Source organism: Pseudophryne corroboree (genome assembly GCF_028390025.1).
Source record: "Pseudophryne corroboree isolate aPseCor3 chromosome 10 unlocalized genomic scaffold, aPseCor3.hap2 SUPER_10_unloc_4, whole genome shotgun sequence".
Classification (NCBI taxonomy): Eukaryota; Metazoa; Chordata; class Amphibia; order Anura; family Myobatrachidae; genus Pseudophryne; species Pseudophryne corroboree.
Window position 1 is genome coordinate 612,837 of NW_026967475.1, and position 23,020 is coordinate 635,856.

At 49.2% G+C, this 23,020-nt stretch overlaps 1 protein-coding gene across 2 annotated transcripts in view; it reads left to right on the top strand.

Moving 5' to 3' along the window:
• The window catches only part of DISP3 (dispatched RND transporter family member 3), a 546,610-nt gene extending 524,123 nt beyond the window's left edge, over window positions 1–22,487 (top strand). The window contains exons 19-22 of one of the 2 annotated variants that reach the window (XM_063948698.1): window positions 7,619–7,732; window positions 14,357–14,523; window positions 21,158–21,346; window positions 21,639–22,487. In XM_063948698.1, the coding sequence (XP_063804768.1) occupies window positions 7,619–7,732; window positions 14,357–14,523; window positions 21,158–21,346; window positions 21,639–21,719 (551 nt within the window). In that variant the 3' untranslated portion in view covers window positions 21,720–22,487. Of the gene's footprint in view, window positions 1–7,618; window positions 7,733–14,356; window positions 14,524–21,157 lie in introns of both variants that reach the window. The other variant, XM_063948697.1, reaches the window with a different exon arrangement.
• Window positions 22,488–23,020: the final 533 nt, after the last annotated feature.

Genomic DNA, 23,020 nt, shown 5'->3' on the forward strand with positions numbered 1-23,020 from the left:
TGTTCCCCTCCAGCTACCTTATCGGAGAGCGAGTAACGCGTCTCACACCTGCTCCCCTCCAGTTTCCTGATCACAGAGCGAGTAACGTGTCTCACCTGTTCCCCTCCAGCTACCTTATCGGAAAGCAAGTAACGCATCTCACACCTGCTATTCTCCAGTCACCTGATCACAGAGTGAGTAACGTGTCTCACACCTGCTCACCTCCAGTCACCTGATCTGAGAGCGAGTAACGCGTCTCACACCTGCTCCGCTCCAGTCACCTGATCGGAAAGCGAGTAACGCGTTTCACACCTGCTCCCCTCCAGTCACCTGATCGGAGAGCGAGTAATGGGTCTCACTCCTGCTACCCTCCAGTCACCTGATCGGAGAGCGAGTAACGCGTCTCAGATCTGCTCCCCTCCAGTCACCTGATCACAGAGCGAGTAACATGTTTCATACCTTCTCCCCTCCAGTCACCTGATCGGAGAGCGAATAACGCGTCTCACACCTCCCCCCCTCCAGTCATCTGATCGGAAAGCGAGTAATGCGTTTCACACCTGCTCCCCTCCAGTCACCTGATCACAGAGTGAGTAATGTGTTTCACACCTGCTCCCCTCCAGTCACATGATCGGAAAGCGGGTAATGCGTTTCACACCTGCTCCCCTCCAGTCACCTGATCAGAAAGCGAGTAAGGCATTTCACACCTGCTCCCCTCCAGTCACCTGATCACAGAGCGAGTAACGCGTCTCACACCTGCTCCCTTCCAGTCATCTGATCGGAGAGCGTGTAACGTATTTCACACCTTATCCCCTCCAGTCACCTGATTGGAGAGCGAGTAACGCATCTTCCATCACACCTGCTCCCCTCCAGTCACCTGATCGGAGAGCAACGCGTTTCACACCTGCTCCCCTCCACTCACCTGATCGGAGAGCGAGTAATGCGTCTCACACCTGCTCCCCTCCAGTCACCTGATTGGAGAGCGAGTAACGCGTCTCACACTTGCTCCCCTCCAGTCACCTGATCAGAGACCGAGTAACGCGTCTCACACCTTCCATCCAGTCACCTGATCACAGAGCGAATAATGCGTTTCACAACTGCTCTCCTCCAGTCACCTGATCGGAGAGCAACGCGTTTCACACCTGCTCCCCTCCAGTCACCTGATCGGAGAGCGAGTTCTGCGTCTCACACCTGCTCCCCTCCAGTCACCTGATCGGAGAGCGAGTAACGCGTCTCACACTTGCTCCCCTCCAGACACCTGATCGGAGAGCGAGTAATGTGTTTCACACCTCCTCACCAGTCAGCTGATCGGAGAGCGAGTAACGCGTTTCACACCTTCTCCCCTCCAGTCACCTGATCGGAGAGCGAGTAACGCATTTCTCCTCACACCTGGGTGTGAACAGTACCACCTCCTTTCTGTGACTGTATAATGTACTATAGATTATGGACCTCATTCAGTAAGGATTGCAAATTCTGCTTTTTCAACAAATTTGCAATCCTTTGACTCGCCAAGTTTGCTACCCACCGCCACCATCTGCGACCATGCACTAATTGCGATTAGTGTGCTGTCACAGGAATTAAGGAAGCCTCCTGCCGGTGCACACCCTTCTATAAAGCTAATGTCACGTGACGCACTATTATATTACCAGAATGAAAACACTCTTCTATAAAGCTAATGTCACGTGACGCACTATTATATTACCAGAATGAAAACACCCTTCTATAAAGCTAATGTCACATGACGCACTATTATATTACCAGAATGAAAACACCCTTCTATAAAGCTGTCACGTGACGCACTATTATATTACCAGAATGAAAACACCCTTCTATAAAGCTAGTGTCACGTGACGCACTATTATATTACCAGAATGAAAACACCCTTCTATAAAGCTAATGTCACGTGACGCACTATTATATTACCAGAATGAAAACACCCTTCTATAAAGCTAGTGTCACGTGACGCACTATTATATTACCAGAATAAAAACACCCTTCTATAAAGCTAATGTCACGTGACGCACTATTATATTACCAGAATGAAAACACCCTTCTATAAAGCTGTCATGTGTCGCACTATTATATTACCAGAATGTAAACACCCTTCTATAAAGCTAATGTCACGTGACGCACTATTATATTACCAGAATGAAAACACCCTTCTATAAAGCTGTCATGTGTCGCACTATTATATTACCAGAATGAAAACACCCTTCTATAAAGCTAATGTCACGTGACGCACTATTATATTACCAGAATGAAAACACCCTTCTATAAAACTAGTGTCACGTGACGCACTATTATATTACCAGAATGAAAACACCCTTCTATAAAACTAATGTCACGTGACGCACTATTATATTACCAGAATGAAAACACCCTTCTATAAAGCTAATGTCACGTGACGCACTATTATATTACCAGAATGAAAACACCCTTCTATAAAGCTGTCATGTGTCGCACTATTATATTACCAGAATGAAAACACCCTTCTATAAAGCTGTCACGTGACGCACTATTATATTACCAGAATGAAAACACCCTTCTATAAAGCTAGTGTCACGTGACGCACTATTATATTACCAGAATGAAAACACCCTTCTATAAAACTAATGTCACGTGACACACTATTATATTACCAGAATGAAAACATCATTCTATAAAGCTGTCATGTGACGCACTATTATATTACCAGAATGAAAACACCCTTCTATAAAGCTAGTGTCACGTGACGCACTATTATATTACCAGAATGAAAACACCCTTCTATAAAACTAATGTCACGTGACGCACTATTATATTACCAGAATGAAAACACCTTTCTATAAAGCTAATGTCACGTGACGCACTATTATATTACCAGAATGAAAACACCCTTCTATAAAACTAATGTCACGTGACGCACTATTATATTACCAGAATGAAAACACCCTTCTATAAAACTAGTGTCACGTGACGCACTATTATATTACCAGAATGAAAACACCCTTCTATAAAACTAATGTCACGTGACGCACTATTATATTACCAGAATGAAAACACCCTTCTATAAAACTAGTGTCACGTGACGCACTATTATATTACCAGAATGAAAACACCCTTCTATAAAACTAGTGTCACGTGACGCACTATTATATTACCAGAATGAAAACACCCTTCTATAAAGCTAGTGTCACGTGACGCACTATTATATTACCAGAATGAAAACACCCTTCTATAAAACTAATGTCACGTGACGCACTATTATATTACCAGAATGAAAACACCCTTCTATAAAACTAGTGTCACGTGACGCACTATTATATTACCAGAATGAAAACACCCTTCTATAAAGCTGTCATGTGACGCACTATTATATTACCAGAATGAAAACACCCTTCTATAAAACTAGTGTCACGTGACGCACTATTATATTACCAGAATGAAAACACCCTTCTATAAAGCTAATGTCACGTGACGCACTATTATATTACCAGAATGAAAACACCCTTCTATAAAACTAATGTCACGTGACACACTATTATATTACCAGAATGAAAACACCCTTCTATAAAGCTAGTGTCACGTGACGCACTATTATTTTACCAGAATGAAAAACGTGACGCACTATTATTTTACCAGAATGAAAACACCCTTCTCTAAAACTAATGTCACGTGACGCACTATTATATTACCAGAATGAAAACACCCTTCTATAAAGCTAATGTCACGTGACGCACTATTATATTACCAGAATGAAAACACCCTTCTATAAAACTAATGTCACGTGACGCACTATTATATTACCAGAATGAAAACACCCTTCTATAAAACTAGTGTCACGTGACGCACTATTATATTACCAGAATGAAAACACCCTTCTATAAAGCTGTCATGTGACGCACTATTATATTACCAGAATGAAAACACCCTTCTATAAAACTAGTGTCACGTGACGCACTATTATATTACCAGAATGAAAATACCCTTCTATAAAACTAGTGTCACGTGACGCACTATTATATTACCAGAATGAAAACACCCTTCTATAAAACTAGTGTCACGTGACGCACTATTATATTACCAGAATGAAAACACCCTTCTATAAAGCTGTCATGTGACGCACTATTATATTACCAGAATGAAAACACCCTTCTATAAAGCTGTCATGTGATGCACTATTATATTACCAGAATGAAAACACCCTTCTATAAAGCTAATGTCACGTGACGCACTATTATATTACCAGAATGAAAACACCCTTCTATAAAACTAGTGTCACGTGACGCACTATTATATTACCAGAATGAAAACACCCTTCTATAAAACTAATGTCACGTGACGCACTATTATATTACCAGAATGAAAACACCCTTCTATAAAACTAGTGTCACGTGACGCACTATTATATTACCAGAATGAAAACACCCTTCTATAAAACTAATGTCACGTGACGCACTATTATATTACCAGAATGAAAACACCCTTCTATAAAGCTGTCATGTGACGCACTATTATATTACCAGAATGAAAACACCCTTCTATAAAGCTGTCATGTGACGCACTATTATATTACCAGAATGAAAACACCCTTCTATAAAGCTAATGTCACGTGACGCACTATTATATTACCAGAATGAAAACACCCTTCTATAAAACTAATGTCTCATGTTAAACACATACTTCATACAAAATCCTCATAAACATCAGAACAGTTCTAATGAATATTAAAATTCTAGAAACCAGAAACTAATGTTTGGCTGCATTAATACTAGTTCAGCGCACAATATGGCTGTTTGCGCCATGTGAGGCGCACTTTACGTCTATGGGGGAAATTTACTAAGCTCCCGATTTTGACCGAGATGCCGTTTTTTCATCAAAGTGTCATCTCGGTAATTTACTAAACACTAATCACGGCAGAGATGAGGGCATTCGTAATTTTTTGCAAGTCCAAGTAAAAAATTACGAATGAATACACCATCGGTCAAAACGCGGCTGTTTAAGTATGAATCTCGGTCATTTACTAAGAAGTGCAAAGCAAAAAACAAACAAACACTGCCGTGAAAAATTACAACTCGTAAAAAAGTGCTAAAAAAAAACAGACCTTTTTTTTTTATTCGTGATTGGATAGGCATGCACGGATCCATGAGATCCGTGCATGTATATCAGTGGGAAGGGGTGGGAAAGTGCTTATTTTTTCAAAAAAAATTGCGTGGGGTCCCCCCTCCTAAGCATAACCAGCCTCGGGCTCTTTGAGCCGATCCTGGTTGCAGAAATATGGGGAAAAAAATGACAGGGGTTCCCCCATATTTAAGCAACCAGCATCGGGCTCTGCGCCTAGTCCTGGTCCCAAAAATACGGGGGACAAAAAGAGTAGGGGTCCCCCGTATTTTTAAAACCAGCACCGGGCTCCACTAGCTGGACAGATAATGCCACAGCCGGGGGTCACTTTTATATAGTGCCCTGCGGCCGTGGCATCAAAAATCCAACTAGTCACTCCTGGCCGGGGTACCCTGGGGGAGTGGGGACCCCTTCAATCAAGGGGTCCCCCCCCCCAGCCACCCAAGGGCCAGGGGTGAAGCCCGAGGCTGTCCCCCCCCATCCAATGGGCTGCGGATGGGGAGGCTGATAGCCTTTGTTGTAAAAGAAAAGATATTGTTTTTAGTAGCAGTACTACAAGGCCCAGCAAGCCTCCCCCGCATGCTGGTACTTGGAGAACCACAAGTACCAGCATGCGACGGAAAAACGGGCCCGCTGGTACCTGTAGTACTACTACTAAAAAAATACCCAAAAAAAGACAAGACACACACACCGTGAAAGTATAATTTTATTACATACATACACACATACATACATACTTACCTTAAGTTCCCACGCAGGTCGGTCCTCTTCTCCAGTAGAATCCAAGGGGTACCTGTTGAAGAAATTATACTCACGAGATCCAGGGGTCCAGGCTCCTCGGGAAATCCAGGGGTAATCCACGTACTTGAAAAAAAAAAAAAACTGGTGTCCCGACCACGAACTGAAAGGGGACCCATGTTTGCACATGGGTCACCTTTCCACGAATGCCAGAAACCCACTCTGACTTCTGTCTAAGTGGGTTTCTTCAGCCAATCAGGGATCGCCACGTTGTAGCACTCTCCTGATCAGCTGTGTGCTCCTGTCCTCACTGACAGGCAGCACACGGCAGTGTTACAATGTAGCGCCTATGCGCTCCATTGTAACCAATGCTGGGAACTTTCTTGCTCAGCGGTGACGTCACTTTAGGTCAACCGCAGGGCAGAAAGTTCCCATCATTGGTTACAATGCAGCGCATAGGCGCTACATTGTAACACTGCCGTGTGCTGCCTGTCAGTGAGGACAGGAGCACACAGCTGATCAGGAGAGTGCTACAACGTGGCGCTCCCTGATTGGCTGAAGAAACCCACTTAGACAGAAGTCAGAGTGGGTTTCTGGCATTCGTGGAAAGGTGACCCATGTGCAAACATGGGTCCCCTTTCAGTTCGTGGTCGGGACACCGTTTTTTTTGTTTTTTTTCAAGTACGTGGATTACCCCTGGATTTCCCGAGGAGCCTGGACCCCTGGATCTCGTGAGTATAATTTCTTCAACAGGTACCCCTTGGATTCTACTGGAGAAGAGGACCGACCTGCGTGGGAACTTAAGGTAAGTATGTATGTATGTGTGTATGTATGTAATAAAATTATACTTTCACGGTGTGTGTGTCTTGTATTTTTTTGGGTATTTTTTTAGTAGTAGTACTACAGGTACCAGCGGGCCCGTTTTTCCGCCGCATGCTGGTACTTGTGGTTCTCCAAGTACCAGCATGCGGGGGAGGCTTGCTGGGACTTGTAGTACTGCTACTAAAAACAATATCTTTTCTTTTACAACAAAGGCTATCAGCCCCCCCATCCGCAGCCCATTGGATGGGGGGGGACAGCCTCGGGCTTCACCCCTGGCCCTTGGGTGGCTGGGGGGGGGACCCCTTGATTGAAGGGGTCCCCATTCCCCCAGGGTACCCCGGCCAGGGGTGACTAGTTGGATTTTTGATGCCACGGCCGCAGGGCACTATATAAAAGTGACCCCCGGCTGTGGCATTATCTGTCCAGCTAGTGGAGCCCGGTGCTGGTTTTAAAAATACGGGGGACCCCTACTCTTTTTGTCCCCCGTATTTTTGGGACCAGGACCAGGCGCAGAGCCCGATGCTGGTTGCTTAAATATGGGGGAACCCCTGTCATTTTTTCCCCCATATTTTTGCAACCAGGATCGGCTCAAAGAGCCCGAGGCTGGTTATGCTTAGGAGGGGGGACCCCACGCATTTTTTTTTATTATTTTACAGTGTTTAATTAAAAAATAAAAAAAAATAAACCCCAGCACGGATCACACAGATCCGGCCGAGATTGATTGTAAAAAAAGTCGGCAGTGTTTTGCTAATCACTGCCGTAAAAATAGAAAAAAAACCACGAATGACATCGACATCGGAACAAAAGAAAAACCCGAATACGACAGCTTAGTAAATTAGTCGTAATCAATTCAAAAAGTTGCAGTTTTACACTTTCGATGTCATTCGTGATTGAACTTTGACCTGAAACGGGAAAATACGAATCTTAGTAAATTTACCCCTTTGTGTACTTGAGATGTGACTGGTGCTGTTCTGTCTCCTAGGTGTGCAGAGTGCCTTGTACGGCCTGATCCTGTCACTTGTCATCTGTGTAGCTGCGGTCGCCATCTTCACCACCCACCTCCTACTGCTGATCCCCGTACTGCTGACAATATTAGGTACAAATCTACACTGTGCTTTATATGCATCGTAATAAGCGTCAACTCTTCCCTGTCCTCCTGCTTCCCTGTCCTCCTGCTTCCATGTCCTTCTGCTTCCCTGTCCTCCTGCTTCCATGTGCTCCTGCTTCCCTGTCCTCCTGCTTCCCTGTCCTCCCCCTGTCCTCCTGCTACCCTGTCCTCCTGCTTCCCTGTCCTCCTGCTTCCATGTCCTTCTGCTTCCCTGTCCTCCTGCTTCCATGTGCTCCTGCTTCCCTGTCCTCCTGCTTCCCTGTCCTCCCCCTGTCCTCCTGCTACCCTGTCCTCCTGCTTCCCTGTCCTCCTGCTTCCATGTCCTCCTGCTTCCCTGTCCTTCTGCTTCCATGTCCTCCTGCTTCCATGTCCTCCTGCTTCCCTGTCCTCCCCCTGTCCACCTGCTACCCTGTCCTCCTGCTTCCCTGTCCTCCTGCTTCCATGTCCTCCTGCTTCCCTGTCCTCCTGCTTCCATGTCCTCCTGCTTCCATGTCCTCCTGCTTCCCTGTCCTCCTGCTTCCATGTCCTCCTGCTTCCATGTCCTCCTGCTTCCCTGTCCTTCTGCTTCCCTGTCCTCCTGCTTCCCTGTCCTCCCGCTACCCTGTCCTCCTGCTTCCCTGTCCTCCTGCTTCCATGTCCTCCTGCTTCCATGTCCTCCTGCTTCCATGTCCTCCTGCTTCCCTGTCCTCCTGCTTCCATGTCCTCCTGCTTCCATGTCCTCCTGCTTCCCTGTCCTCCTGCTTCCATGTCCTCCTGCTTCCCTGTCCTCCAGCTTCCCTGTCCTCCTGCTTCCCTGTCCTCCTGCTTCCCTTCTGCTTCCCTGTCCTCCTGCTTCCATGTCCTCCTGCTTCCATGTCCTCCTGCTTCCCTGTCCTCCTGCTTCCATGTCCTCCTGCTTCCATGTCCTCCTGCTTCCCTGTCCTCCTGCTTCCATGTCCTCCTGCTTCCCTGTCCTCCAGCTTCCCTGTCCTCCTGCTTCCCTGTCCTCCTGCTTCCCTTCTGCTTCCCTGTCCTCCTGCTTCCATGTCCTCCTGCTTCCATGTCCTCCTGCTTCCCTGTCCTCCTGCTTCCATGTCCTCCTGCTTCCATGTCCTCCTGCTTCCCTGTCCTCCTGCTTCCATGTCCTCCTGCTTCCCTGTCCTCCAGCTTCCCTGTCCTCCTGCTTCCCTGTCCTCCTGCTTCCCTTCTGCTTCCATGTCCTCCTGCTTCCATGTCCTCCTGCTTCCCTGTCCTCCTGCTTCCCTGTCCTTCTGCTTCCCTGTCCTCCTGCTTCCCTGTCCTTCTGCTTCCCTGTCCTCCTGCTTCCCTGTCCTCCTGCTTCCCTATCCTCCTGCTTCCCTTCTGCTTCCCTGTCCTCCTGCTTCCCTGTCCTCCTGCTTCCCTTCTGCTTCCCTGTCCTCCTGCTTCCCTGTCCTCCTGCTTCCCTTCTGCTTCCCTGTCCTCCTGCTTCCCTGTCCTCCTGCTTCCCTGTCCTCCTGCTTCCATGTCCTCCTGCTTCCCTGTCCTCCTGCTTCCATGTCCTCCTGCTTCCATGTCCTCCTGCTTCCCTGTCCTCCTGCTTCCATGTCCTCCTGCTTCCATGTCCTCCTGCTTCCATGTCCTCCTGCTTCCCTGTCCTTCTGCTTCCCTGTCCTCCTGCTTCCCTGTCCTCCCCCTGTCCACCTGCTACCCTGTCCTCCTGCTTCCCTGTCCTCCTGCTTCCATGTCCTCCTGCTTCCCTGTCCTCCTGCTTCCATGTCCTCCTGCTTCCATGTCCTCCTGCTTCCCTGTCCTCCTGCTTCCATGTCCTCCTGCTTCCATGTCCTCCTGCTTCCCTGTCCTCCTGTTTCCCTGTCCTCCTGCTTCCCTGTCCTCCTGCTTCCCTGTCCCCCTGCTTCCCTGTCCCCCTGCTTCCCTGTACTCCTGTCCTTCTGCTTCCCTGTTCTCCTGCTTCCCTGTCCTCCTGCTTCCATGTCGTCCTGCTTCCCTGTCCTCCTGCTTCCATGTCCTCCTGCTTTCATGTCCTCCTGCTTCCCTGTCCTACTGCTTCCATGTCCTCCTGCTTCCATGTCCTCCTGCTTCCCTGTCCTCCTGCTTCCATGTCCTCCTGCTTCCCTGTCCTCCTGCTTCCCTGTCCTCCTGCTTCCCTGTCCCCCTGCTTCCCTGTCCCCCTGCTTCCCTGTCCCCCTGCTTCCCTGTCCTCCTGCTTCCCTGTCCTCCTGCTTCCTCCTGCTACCCTGTCCTCCTGCTTCCTCCTGCTACCCTGTCCTCCTGCTTCCATGTCCTCCTGCTTCCCTGTCCTCCTGCTTCCTCCTGCTACCCTGTCCTCCTGCTTCCTCCTGCTACCCTGTCCTCCTGCTTCCATGTCCTCCTGCTTCCTCCTGCTTCCCTGTCCTTCTGCTTCCCTGTCCTCCTGCTTCCCTGTCCCCCTGCTTCCCTGTCCCCCTGCTTCCCTGTCCCCCTGCTTCCCTGTCCTCCTGCTTCCCTGTCCTCCTGCTACCCTGTCCTCCTGCTTCCATGTCCTCCTGCTTCTCTGTCCTCCTGCTTCCCTGTCCTCCTGCTTTCTTGTCCTCCTGCTTCCCTGTCCTCCTGTTTCCCTGTACTACTGCTTCCATGTCCTCCTGCTTCCCTGTCCTCCTGCTTTCTTGTCCTCCTACTTCCCTGTCCTCCTGCTTCCCTGTCCTCCTGCTTCCCTGTCCTCCTGCTTCCCTGTCCTCCTGCTTCCATGTCCTCCTGCTTCCCTGTCCTCCTGCTTTCTTGTCCTCCTGCTTCCTTGTCCTCCTGCTTCCATGTCCTCCTGCTTCCCTGTCCTCCTGCTTCCCTGTCCTCCTGATTCCCTGTCCTCCCGCTTCCCTGTCCTCCCGCTTCCCTGTCCCCCTGCTTCCCTGTCCTCCTGCTTCCCTGTCCTCCTGCTTCCCTGTCCCCCTACTTCCCTGTCCCCCTGCTTTCATGTCCTCCTGCTTCTCTGTCCTCCTGCTTCCCTGTCCTCCTGCTTCCCTGTCCTCCTGATTTTCTGTCCTTCTGCTTCCCTGTCCTACTGCTTTCTTGTCCTCCTGCTTCCTTGTCCTCCTGCTTCCCTGTCCTCCTGCTTCCATGTCCTCCAGATTTTCTGTCCTTCTGCTTCCCTGTCCCCCGTTTCCCTGTCCTTCTGCTTCCCTGTCCCCCCTGTTTCCCTGTCCTTCTGCTTCCATGTCCTCCTGCTTCCCTGTCCTCCTGCTTCCATGTCCTCCTGCTTCCCTGTTCTCCTGCTTCCCTATCCCCCTGCTTCCATGTCCTCCTTCCCTGTCCTCCTGCTTCCCTGTCCTCCAGGTTCCCTGCCCTCCTGTTTCCCTGTCCTCCTGCTTCCCTGTCCTCCTGCTTCCCTGTCCCCCTGCTTCCCTGTCCCCCTGCTTCCCTGTCCTCCTGTCCTTCTGCTTCCCTGTTCTCCTGCTTCCCTGTCCTCCTGCTTCCCTGTCCCCCTGCTTCCCTGTCCTCCAGCTTCCTTGTCCTCCTGCTTCCCTGTCGTCCTGCTTCCCTGTCGTCCTGCGTCCCTGTCCTCCTGCTTCCCTGTCCCCAAGCTTCCCTGTCCCCCTGCTTCCCTGTCCCTCTGCTTCCCTGTCCTCCTGTTTCCCTGTCCTCCCCCTGTCCTCCTGCTTCCCTGTCCTTCTGCTTCCCTGTGCTCCTGATTCCCTGTGCTCCTGCTTCCCTGTCCTCCTGTTTCCCTGTCCTCCTGTTTCCCTGTCATCCTGCTTCCATGTCCTTCTGTTTCCCTGACGTCCTGCTTCCCTGACGTCCTGCTTCCCTGTCCTCCTGATTTTCTGTCCTCCTGCTTTCCTGTCCTCCTGATTCCCTTTCCTTCTGCTTCCCTGTCCTCCTGATTCCCTGTCCTTCTGCTTCCATGTCCTTCTGCTTCCCTGTCCTCCTGCTTCCATGTCCTCATGCTTCCCTGTCCTCCCCCTGTCCTCCTGCTTCCCTGTCCTCCTGTTTCCCTGTCCTCCCCCTGACCTCCTGCTTCCCTGTCCTCCTGTTTCCCTGTCCTCCTGTTTCCCTGTCCTCCAGCTTCCCTGTCCTCCTGTTTCCCTGTCCTCCCCCTGACCTCCTGCTTCCCTGTCCTCCTGTTTCCCTGTCCTCCTGTTTCCCTGTCCTCCAGCTTCGCTGTCCTCCTGCTTCCCTGTCCTCTTGATTCCCTGTCCTTCTGCTTCCATGTCCTCCTGCTTCCCTTTCCTCCTGTTTCCCTGTCCCTCTGCTTCCCTGTCCCCCTGCTTCCCTGTCCTCCTGCTTCCCTGTCCCCATGCGTCCCTGTCCCCATGCTTCCCTGTCCCCATGCTTCCCTGTCCCCCTGCGTCTCTGTCCCCCTGCGTCTCTGTCCTCCTGCTTCCCTGTCCTCCTGTTTCCCTGTCCTCCCCTGACCTCCTGCTTCCCTGTCCTCCTGCTTCCCTGTCCTCCTGTTTCCCTGTCCTCCAGCTTCCCTGTCCTCCTGCTTCCCTGTCCTCCTGTTTCCCTGTCCTCCAGCTTCCCTGTCCTCCTGCTTCCCTGTCCTCCAGCTTCCCTGTCCTCCTGCTTCCCTGTCCTCCTAATTCCATGTCCTTCTGCTTCCCTGTCCTCCTGCTTCCCTGTCCTCCTGCATCCCTGTCCTCCTGTTTCCCTGTCCTCCCCCTGTCCTCCTGCTTCCCTGTCCTCCTGCTTCCCTGTCCTTCTGCTTCCCTTTCCTCCTGTTTCCCTGTCCCTCTGCTTCCCTGTCCCCCTTCTTCCCTGTCCCCCTTCTTCCCTGTCCCCCTGCTTCCCTGTCCCCCTGCCCCCTGCGTCCCTGTCCCCCTGCGTCCCTGTCCCCATGCTTCCCTGTCCCCATGCTTCCCTTTCCCCCTGCGTCCCTGTCCTCCTGCTTCCCTTTCCTCCTGTTTCTCTGTCCCTCTGCTTCCCTGTCCCCCTTCTTCCCTGTCCCCCTGCTTCCCTGTCCCCCTGCTTCCCTGTCCTCCTGCTTCCCTGCCCTCCTGCTTCCCTGCCCTCCTGCTTCCTTGTCCTCCTGATTTTCTGTCCTCCTGCTTCCCTGTCCTCCTGCTTCCCTGTCCTCCTGTTTCCCTGTCCTCCTGCTTCCCTGTCCTCCTGTTTCCCTGTCCTCCCCCTGTCCTCCTGTTTCCCTGTCCTCCTGTTTCCCTGTCCCCCTGCCCCCCTGCTTCCCTGTCCCCCTGCTTCCCTGTTCTCCTGCTTCCCTGTTCTCCTGCATCCCTGTCTTCCTGCTTCCCTGTTCTCCTGCATCCCTGTCCCCCTGATTCCCTGTTCTCCTGCTTCCCTGTCCCCCTGATTCCCTGTTCTCCTGCATACCTGTCCTCCTGCATCCCTGTCTTCCTGCTTCCCTGTCTTCCTGCTTCCCTGTTCTCCTGCATCCCTGTCTTCCTGCTTCCCTGTTCTCCTGCATCCCTGTCCCCCTGATTCCCTGTTCTCCTGCTTCCCTGTCCCCCTGATTCCCTGTTCTCCTGCATCCCTGTCTTCCTGCTTCCCTGTTCTCCTGCATCCTTGTCCTCCTGCATCCCTGTCTTCCTGCTTCCCTGTCTTCCTGCTTCCCTGTTCTCCTGCATCCCTGTCTTCCTGCTTCCCTGTCTTCCTGCTTCCCTGTTCTCCTGCATCCCTGTCTTCCTGCTTCCCTGTCCTTCTGCTGTCCTGTCCTCCTGCTTCTCTGTACTGTATGTACGAGAGTGCACCAATGCAGGTACAGTACTGTATGTACGAGAGTGCACCAATGCAGGTACAGTACTGTATGTACGAGAGTGCACCAATGCAGGTACAGTACTGTATGTACGAGAGTGCACCAATGCAGGTACTGTACTGTATGTACGAGAGTGCACCAATGCAGGTACAGTACTGTATGTACAAGAGTGCACCAATGCAGGTACAGTACTGTATGTACGAGAGTGCACCAATGCAGGTACAGTACTGTATGTACGAGAGTGCACCAATGCAGGTACAGTACTGTATGTACGAGAGTGCACCAATGCAGGTACTGTACTGTATGTACGAGAGTGCACCAATGCAGGTACAGTACTGTATGTACGAGAGTGCACCAATGCAGGTACAGTACTGTATGTACGAGAGTGCACCAATGCAGGTACAGTACTGTATGTACGAGAGTGCACCAATGCAGGTACAGTACTGTGCAAAGATTTTAGGCAGGTATGGAAAAATTGTGTAAGAATGCTAAAAAATTGATGCGTTAATAGTTTAGTTTATTTTTATCAATTTATCGACAAAATGCAAAGTGAATGAACAGAAAATGAAATAAAAGCAATATTTGGTGTGACCTTCCTTTGCCTTCAAAACAGCATCAATTATTCTAGGTACACTTGCACACAGTTTCTAAAGGAACTGGGTAGGGAAGTTGTTTCAAACATCTTGGAGAACTAATAACATATATATCTGTGGATGTAGGCGTGGTCAAATCCTTCTGTCTCTTCATGTAATCCTAGACAGACCCGCTGATGTTGAGATCAGGGCTCTGTGGGGGCCATATCATCACTTCCAGGACTCCTTGTTCTTCTTTACGCTGAAGATAGTTCTTAATGACATTTATACTGTACTGTACGCCCATCTCACCTGTGCTTGATAAGAGGATGGCAGTGAGTGAGAGGAGTGACGCGTTTCTCTCTTGGTGTCTTGCAGGTGTTGTGTGCTTAGTGGTGACCATCATGTACTGGCTGGGCTGGGAGATGGGAGCTGTAGAGGCAATTTCCCTGTCCATCCTCGTCGGCTCATCAGTGGATTATTGTGTCCATTTGGTGGAGGGTTACCTACTAGCCGGAGAGAGCCTCCCTCTGCATCTCATGGAGGTGAGTATCCAACCCGGCCACACCTCATTTATAGTAATTACATTCTACAGTTCTGTATGGGCTTTCTGCCTTTGCTTGTGAGTGATAGTACCTCCCTGTCTGCCCGGCTAACGTCGGTAATGACTAGTGCATTATATAACCCAAGTATCTAACCCATGTGTATACCCCACGTATCTAACCCACGTGTATAACCCAAGTATCTAACCCATGTGTATACCCCACGTATCTAACCCATGTGTATACCCCACGCATCTAACCTACACGTATCTAACCCATGTGTATACCCCATGTATCTAACCCATGTGTATACCCCATGTATCTAACCCATGTTTATAACCCACGTATCTAACCCACACGTATCTAACCCATGTGTATACTTCACGTATCTAACCCATGTGTACACCCCACGTATCTAACCCATGTGTATACCCCACATATCTAACCCATGTGTATACACCATGTATCTAACCCATGTATAGTATATGACCCGTGTATAGTATATAACCCATGTATAGTATATAACCCATGTATAGTATATAACCCATGTATAGTATATAACCCATGTCCTCCGTCCCAGAGTGCTCCCCCGCTCCATCACTGTAGTCATACACTCCATCAGACTGCATGTAATATTATATAGCAGGGATTTCTCCCACGTACTCCAGTGCTGGTGTGTTAGATACACACACAGCCCCACTGAAGGTAGATACGGGCATTGCATAGCTGATAACAGCTGGTGGATCTGGGCTTTTGTCACGCAGGACACGAATGCACCGTATGCACACTTCCACGTCAGTAAGACTCTGCTCTTTTGGAGGCGCTTCCTTTGCACCAGGTAGAGGACAAGTGCGCTCTGATGACTATTGGTATAGCTGCAGTAAAGCTTTGGAGAGCTCCACCCTGCTATTAGATAGTAAGCTTACATGTACAAGGCCAGATTTACTTTCTGTGTCATGATCCCCTCGGTGAACAGCACTGTTTCATATGTCTGTAGAAATAAAAGTTGATAATATGGTGATTGGCGACCTTACGCATGCCAACAGATGTGTTCTCATACACCCAATCAGCATTGCTGAGACGCTCCGCCACAAGTAGCGATTGGATAGATTCCCAAATTATTTTATTTTGCCGCAAGACAATTCGTATAAAGTAGCATTTCTTAAGAAGAATCACAAGGCGTGGTTACGTCGCACATATTATTGCATGGCTAATGTGGCCATACTGTGTAAATGGGGAAAGGTATGTGTGGACACATCACTTTGCTTAGCAGAGCAGAGCCGTGTGGACGCTCCCCCACACTCCTAGGCCTCCTCTGTGGATCAGACCCTGGACTGTAAATGACATCAGAATAACATCAGCTACGCTCCGGAATAACCTCTCGCAGAATATGGTAATGCCGCGCTGTACATCACTAGGCACTAATGACTGGTAATGCCATGCTGTACATCACTAGGCACTAATGACTGATAATGCCGTGCTGTACATCACTAGGCACTAATGACTGATAATGCCGTGCTGTACATCTCTAGGCACTAATGTCTGGTAATGCCGTGCTGTATGTCTCTGGGCACTAATGATTGATAATGCCGTGCTGTACGTCTCTGGGCACTAATGACTGGTAATGCCGTGCTCTACGTCTCTGGGCACTAATGACTGGTAATGCCGTGCTCTACGTCTCTGGGCACTAATGACTGGTAATGCCGTGCTGTACATCGCTGCGCACTAATGGCTGGTAATGCCATGCTGTACATCTCTGGGCACTAATGACTGGTAATGCCGTGCTGTACATCTCTGAGCAATAATGACTGATAATGCCGTGCTGTACGTCTCTGGGCACTAATGACTGATAATGCCGTGCTGTACTTCTCTGGGCACTAATGACTGGTAATGCCGTGCTGTACATCACTAGGCACTAATGACTGGTAATGCCGTGCTGTACATCTCTGGGCACTAATGACTGGTAATGCCGTGCTGTACATCTCTGGGCACTAATGACTGGTAATGCCGTGCTGTACGTCTATGGGCACTAATGACTGGTAATGCTGTGCTGTACATCACTAGGCACTAATGACTGGTAATGCTGTGCTGTATGTCTCTGGGCACTAATGACTGGTAATGTTGTGCTGTATATCTGGGCACTAATGATTGATAATGCCGTGCTGTATATCTCTAGGCACTAATGATTGGTAATGCCATGCTGTACATCTCTGGGCCCTGATGACTGGTAATGCCGTGCTGTACGTCTCTGGGCACTAATGTCTGTTAATGCCGTGCTGTACGTCTCTGTGCACTAATGACTGGTAATGCCGTGCTGTACGTCTCTGGGCACTAATGTCTGGTAATTCCGTGCTGTACGTCTCTGGGCACTAATGACTGATAATGCCGTGCTGTACTTCTCTGGGCACTAATGACTGGTAATGCCGTGCTGTACATCTCTGGGCACTAATGACGTAATGCCGTGCTGTATGTCTCTGGGCACTAATGACTGATAATGCCATGCTGTACATCTCTGGGCACTAATATCTGGTAATGCCGTGCTGTACGTCTATGGGCACTAATGACTGGTAATGCCATGCTGTACATCTCTGGGCACTAATGACTGGTAATGCCGTGCTGTACGTCTCTGGGCACTAATGACTGGTATGCCGTGCTGTATATCACTAGGCACTAATGTCTGGTAATGCCGTACTGTATGTCTCTGGGCACTAATGTCTGGTAATGCCATGCTGTATATCTCTAGACACTAATGTCTGGTAATGCCGTGCTGTATGTCTCTGGGCACTAATGACTGATAATGCCATGCTGTACATCTCTGGGCACTAATATCTGGTAATGCCGTGCTGTACACCTCTGTACACTGATGACTGGTAATGCCGTGCTGTACATCACTAGGCACTAATGTCTGGTAATGCTGTGCTGTATGTCTCTGGGCACTAATGTCTGGTAATGCCATGCTGTATATCTCTGGACACTAATGTCTGGTAATGCCGTGCTGTACGTCTCTGGGCACTAATGACTGATAATGCCATGCTGTACATCTCTGGGCACTAATATCTGGTAATGCCGTGCTGTACACCTCTGGACACTGATGACTGGTAATGCCGTGCTGTACATCACTAGGCACTAATGTCTGGTAATGCCGTACTGTATGTCTCTGGGCACTAATGTCTGGTAATGCCATGCTGTATATCTCTGGACACTAATGTCTGGTAATGCCCTGCTGTACGTCTCTGGGCACTAATGACTGATAATGCCATGCTGTACATCTCTGGGCACTAATATCTGGTAATACCGTGCTGTACACCTCTGGACACTGATGACTGGTAATGCCGTGCTGTACACCTCTGGGCACTAATGACTGATAATGCCGTGCTGTACGTCTCTGGGCACTAATGACTGGTAATGCCGTGCTGTACATCTCTGGGCACCAATGACTGGTAATGCTGTGCTGTACGTCTCTGGGCACTAGTGACTGGTAATGCCGTACTGTATGTCTCTGGGCACTAATGACTGGTAATGCTGTACTGTATGTCTCTGGGCACTAATATCTGGTAATACCGTGCTGTACACCTCTGGACACTGATGACTGGTAATGCCGTGCTGTACACCTCTGGGCACTAATGACTGGTAATGCCGTGCTGTACATCTCTGGGCACTAATATCTGGTAATACCGTGCTGTACACCTCTGGACACTGATGACTGGTAATGCCGTGCTGTACACCTCTGGGCACTAATGACTGATAATGCCGTGCTGTACGTCTCTGGGCACTAATGACTGATAATGCCGTGCTGTACGTCTCTGGGCACTAATGACTGGTAATGCCGTGCTGTACATCTCTGGGCACCAATGACTGGTAATGCTGTGCTGTACGTCTCTGGGCACTAGTGACTGGTAATGCCGTACTGTATGTCTCTGGGCACTAATGACTGGTAATGCTGTACTGTATGTCTCTGGGCACTAATATCTGGTAATACCGTGCTGTACACCTCTGGACACTGATGACTGGTAATGCCGTGCTGTACACCTCTGGGCACTAATGACTGGTAATGCCGTGCTGTACTTCTCTGGGCACTAATATCTGGTAATACCGTGCTGTACACCTCTGGACACTGATGACTGGTAATGCCGTGCTGTACACCTCTGGGCACTAATGACTGATAATGCCGTGCTGTACGTCTCTGGGCACTAATGACTGATAATGCCGTGCTGTACGTCTCTGGGCACTAATGACTGGTAATGCCGTGCTGTACATCTCTGGGCACCAATGACTGGTAATGCTGTGCTGTACGTCTCTGGGCACTAGTGACTGGTAATGCCGTACTGTATGTCTCTGGGCACTAATGACTGGTAATGCTGTACTGTATGTCTCTGGGCACTAATATGTGGTAATACCGTGCTGTACACCTCTGGACACTGATGACTGGTAATGCCGTGCTGTACACCTCTGGGCACTGATGACTGGTAATGCCGTGCTGTACATCTCTGGGCACTAATATCTGGTAATACCGTGCTGTACACCTCTGGACACTGATGACTGGTAATGCCGTGCTGTACACCTCTGGGCACTAATGACTGATAATGCCGTGCTGTACGTCTCTGGGCACTAATGACTGATAATGCCGTGCTGTACACCTCTGGACACTGATGACTGGTAATGCCGTGCTGTACATCACTAGGCACTAGTGTCTGGTAATGCCGTGCTGTATGTCTCTGGGCACTAATGTCTGGTAATGCCATGCTGTATATCTCTGGACACTAATGTCTGGTAATGCCGTGCTGTACGTCTCTGGGCACTAATGACTGATAATGCCATGCTGTACATCTCTGGGCACTAATATCTGGTAATACCGTGCTGTACACCTCTGGACACTGATGACTGGTAATGCCGTGCTGTACACCTCTGGGCACTAATGACTGGTAATGCCGTGCTGTACACCTCTGGGCACTAATGACTGATAATGCCGTGCTGTACATCTCTGGGCACTAATATGTGGTAATACCGTGCTGTACACCTCTGGACACTGATGACTGGTAATGCCGTGCTGTACACCTCTGGGCACTAATGACTGATAATGCCGTGCTGTACGTCTCTGGGCAGTAATGACTGGTAATGCTGTGATGGACACACAAATCTGTACTCATTAGGGAAGAGTGAGAGGAATGAGAATAATGCAGCGAGATTGGCTCACACTGAGGCTTTGATGCAGAGAGGCTCTGAAGCTGCAGGGGGCTCCAGAATGAGAGAGTCTTCTATGGAAAACAGCCGGACGGTAACATGAAACTGTTCTGGGTATGAGAAGAGAACTGATGTTACCCGTGCTATCAGGTCATTATTATCCCAAGGACAATGTGAGATCTGACTGCTGGCACTGGGCAGGAGGACCTAGCACCAGCCACAATGGATGAGCTTTCTGCCTGCAGCATTGGCTACGGATGGGGAACCTGTGAGAATAGGAGGTAATGCAGCAGGACCCCTAAGTCCAAAGCTGACATCCCCCTGCAGCTCTCTCTCCTCTCCCTGTTGCCGAGGTGCTTCCCATAACATCAGGGCTGTGTCCGGATAGGATATATGTAGGTCAGATAGTGTATAGACGCTAGCTGTATGAGGACACAGCCTGTACGGCGATGCAGAGCTGTATAGTGGTCTGTTTTGAAACGCTCTGTGCATGATCTGTATCAAGTACAGACAATGCGGAGGCAGAAGGTGACCTATAGATAGTCCTGTAGGCAGCAGGTAACATATAGTCCTATAGGTAGCCGGTAACATATAGTCCTATAGGCAGAAAGTGACCTATAGATAGTCCTATAGGCAGCGGGTAACATATAGTCCTATAGGTGGCCGGTAACATATAGTCCTATAGGCAGCGGGTAACATATAGTCCTATAGGTAGCCGGTAACATATAGTCATATAGGCAGCAGGTAACATATAGTCCTATAGGCAGCGGGTAACATATAGTCCTATAGGTAGCCGGTAACATATAGTCCTATAGGCAGAAGGTGACCTATAGATAGTCCTATAGGCAGCGGGTAACATATAGTCCTATAGGTAGCCGGTAACATATAGTCCTATAGGCAGCGGGTAACATATAGTCCTATAGGCAGCAGGTAACATATACATGGTCCTATAGGCAGCAGGTAACGTATACATGGTCCTATAGGCAGCAGGTAACATATACATGGTCCTATAGGCAGCAGGTAACGTATACATGGTCCTATAGGCAGCAGGTAACATATACATGGTCCTAATGCCTGGACTATACTTGTCTACTCGGAGCAGAGAAGCCCCTTCTATAGTAGGGTAGTGTGACAGATATAACCACTGACATCAGGACTGCTTCACCCCACGGCCATCGCGGCTTGGAGAATTGCCCCCTTAATAACATAGATTCTAGAGGAGGAGGAGGAGGAGGAGGAGGAGGTGGAGGTGGAGGAGGAGGAGGAGGAGGAGGAGGAGGAGGTGGAGGAGGAGGAGGAGGAGGAGGAGGAGGAGGAGGTGGAGGAGGAGGAGGAGGAGGAGGAGGAGGAGAGTGATGCTGGTGCACATAGGAACCTTTTCTCTTATATGTATAAATGTACTAGAGGGAAACCCCTGCATTTGTGATCTGTAATATTTGGCATCATTCCATTTCAGGACCCAGTGGCGTGCCGTCAGTGGAGAGTCACAGAGGCCATCCGCCATGTTGGTGTGGCCATCGTGTCCAGCGCAATCACAACCGTCATAGCCACCATCCCTCTCTTCTTTTGCATCATCGCTCCCTTTGCAAAGTTTGGAAAGATTGTGGCTTTGAACACCGGCATCTCCATCCTGTACACTCTGGGCGTGAGTACGGCGTTACTCAGCATCATGGCGCCCAGCGCGTTTGTCAGAAGCAGGACTTCTTTCCTGAAAGCCGTTCTGGTGGTCATCCTCTGCGCCGCTGGGAGTCTCTGTGTTTACGTTGTCCTACTGAAAACAGGGTTGACCATTCCGTTCCTCAGCGGGACTCCGGCATAGTGCAAACTTTTTCTACATCTCTTTTCTATACACACTTTTTTCCTCAGCGGCGGATAATGTCGGATGTGCGCAGCACACTGTGTTTTCTTTTATTACAAATGCACTTTTCTTTCTATAGATGATGCATTCAACAGCGCCCCGGGAGCCGCATAGATTCTTAGCCGCGCGGAACCTGTGCCATTACCGCCTGACGCCGTAGCAGAGGATTGTTGTATCGTATAGACGCAGCATTTGTGGCCTTATTCAGCATTGAAGGTCCAGCAAAAATGGTTGTAATTATGAGTGACGTTTACAGGGCGTACGTAGGGATCGCGGCGGCCCGTACAAGGCTGAGTCCTGTTCAGGACGCTGTATTACTACTGTACAAACTGTATTTTCCAAACTTGTGTTTTCCGTGCACCCTCTGGAAGGGCTCTCCGTGTAGAATTCTGCCTGTAACATAACATATACGTAGACTAGTGTGTAATTGATGTTTCTCACCTTTTCCTGTGGACGCTACTTTTGTTTAATTGCTGTGGCACACGCCTCTCAGACTTTGTGTTATTCTTTTGCAAGCTGGTCATGTCCAGAAAAACGACTGTGCAACGCGTTTCACCAAACTGCTAATGAGCAGTGGCTACTTCCTAAGCAGATGGACAGATTGTTTTCTAATGGCACAAAATGAAAGCTGGCATTGTTACAATCAGCTGTGTACGTGGAACAGTTTGCTGGTCATCTGTGGAGGTCCTGTAAAGCAGACACAGCCTCGGGGGAGGACGCCAGCTCTCTAGTTTGCCAGCAGTGTTGTTACAGGCTCAGAGTCCTTTACAGGAAAGTTTAGAAATAATAACAAACAACTTGCCTGGATCTTTTGTTCTAAAAGCACAATTGCGGCTGGATTCAGAAAACCAATATTCCTCCAGTAATGAGCAGACTGTAGATGTGTGACTTTGTAATTTGTTCAATTAAAACAAAACTTGGAAGGAGCAGAGCGTTGGATGAATAATTACAGTATAAGGGGATTGGTGCCATTTGGCAGAGTACAGTAGCTGCAGAGTCACGTAATGCTCCGTACTGTGTGTGTAGTGTGTAGTGTGTGCTGTGTGTGCTACATGTAGTGTGTACTGTGAGTGCTGTGTGCTATATGTAGTGTGAACAGTGTAGTGTGGGCTGTAGGTAGTGTGTGTTCTGTGTGTAGTATGCTGTATGTAGTGTGCTGTGTGTGGTGTGTGCTGTGTGTGCTATATGTAGTGTGTACAGTGTAGTGTGTGTTGTGTGTAGTGTGGGCTGTAGGTAGTGTGTGCTATAGGTAGTGTGTGCTGTGAAGTGTGTGCTATATTTAGTGTGTACAGTGTAGTGTGTGCTATATGTAGTGTGTGATGTATGTAGTGTGGGCTGTGTGTAGTGCGCTGTGTGTAGTATGTGATGTGTGTAGTGTGGGCTGTGTGTAGTATGTGATGTGTGTAGTGTGTGATGTGTGTAGTATGTGATGTGTGTAGTGTGGGCTGTGTGTAGAGTGTG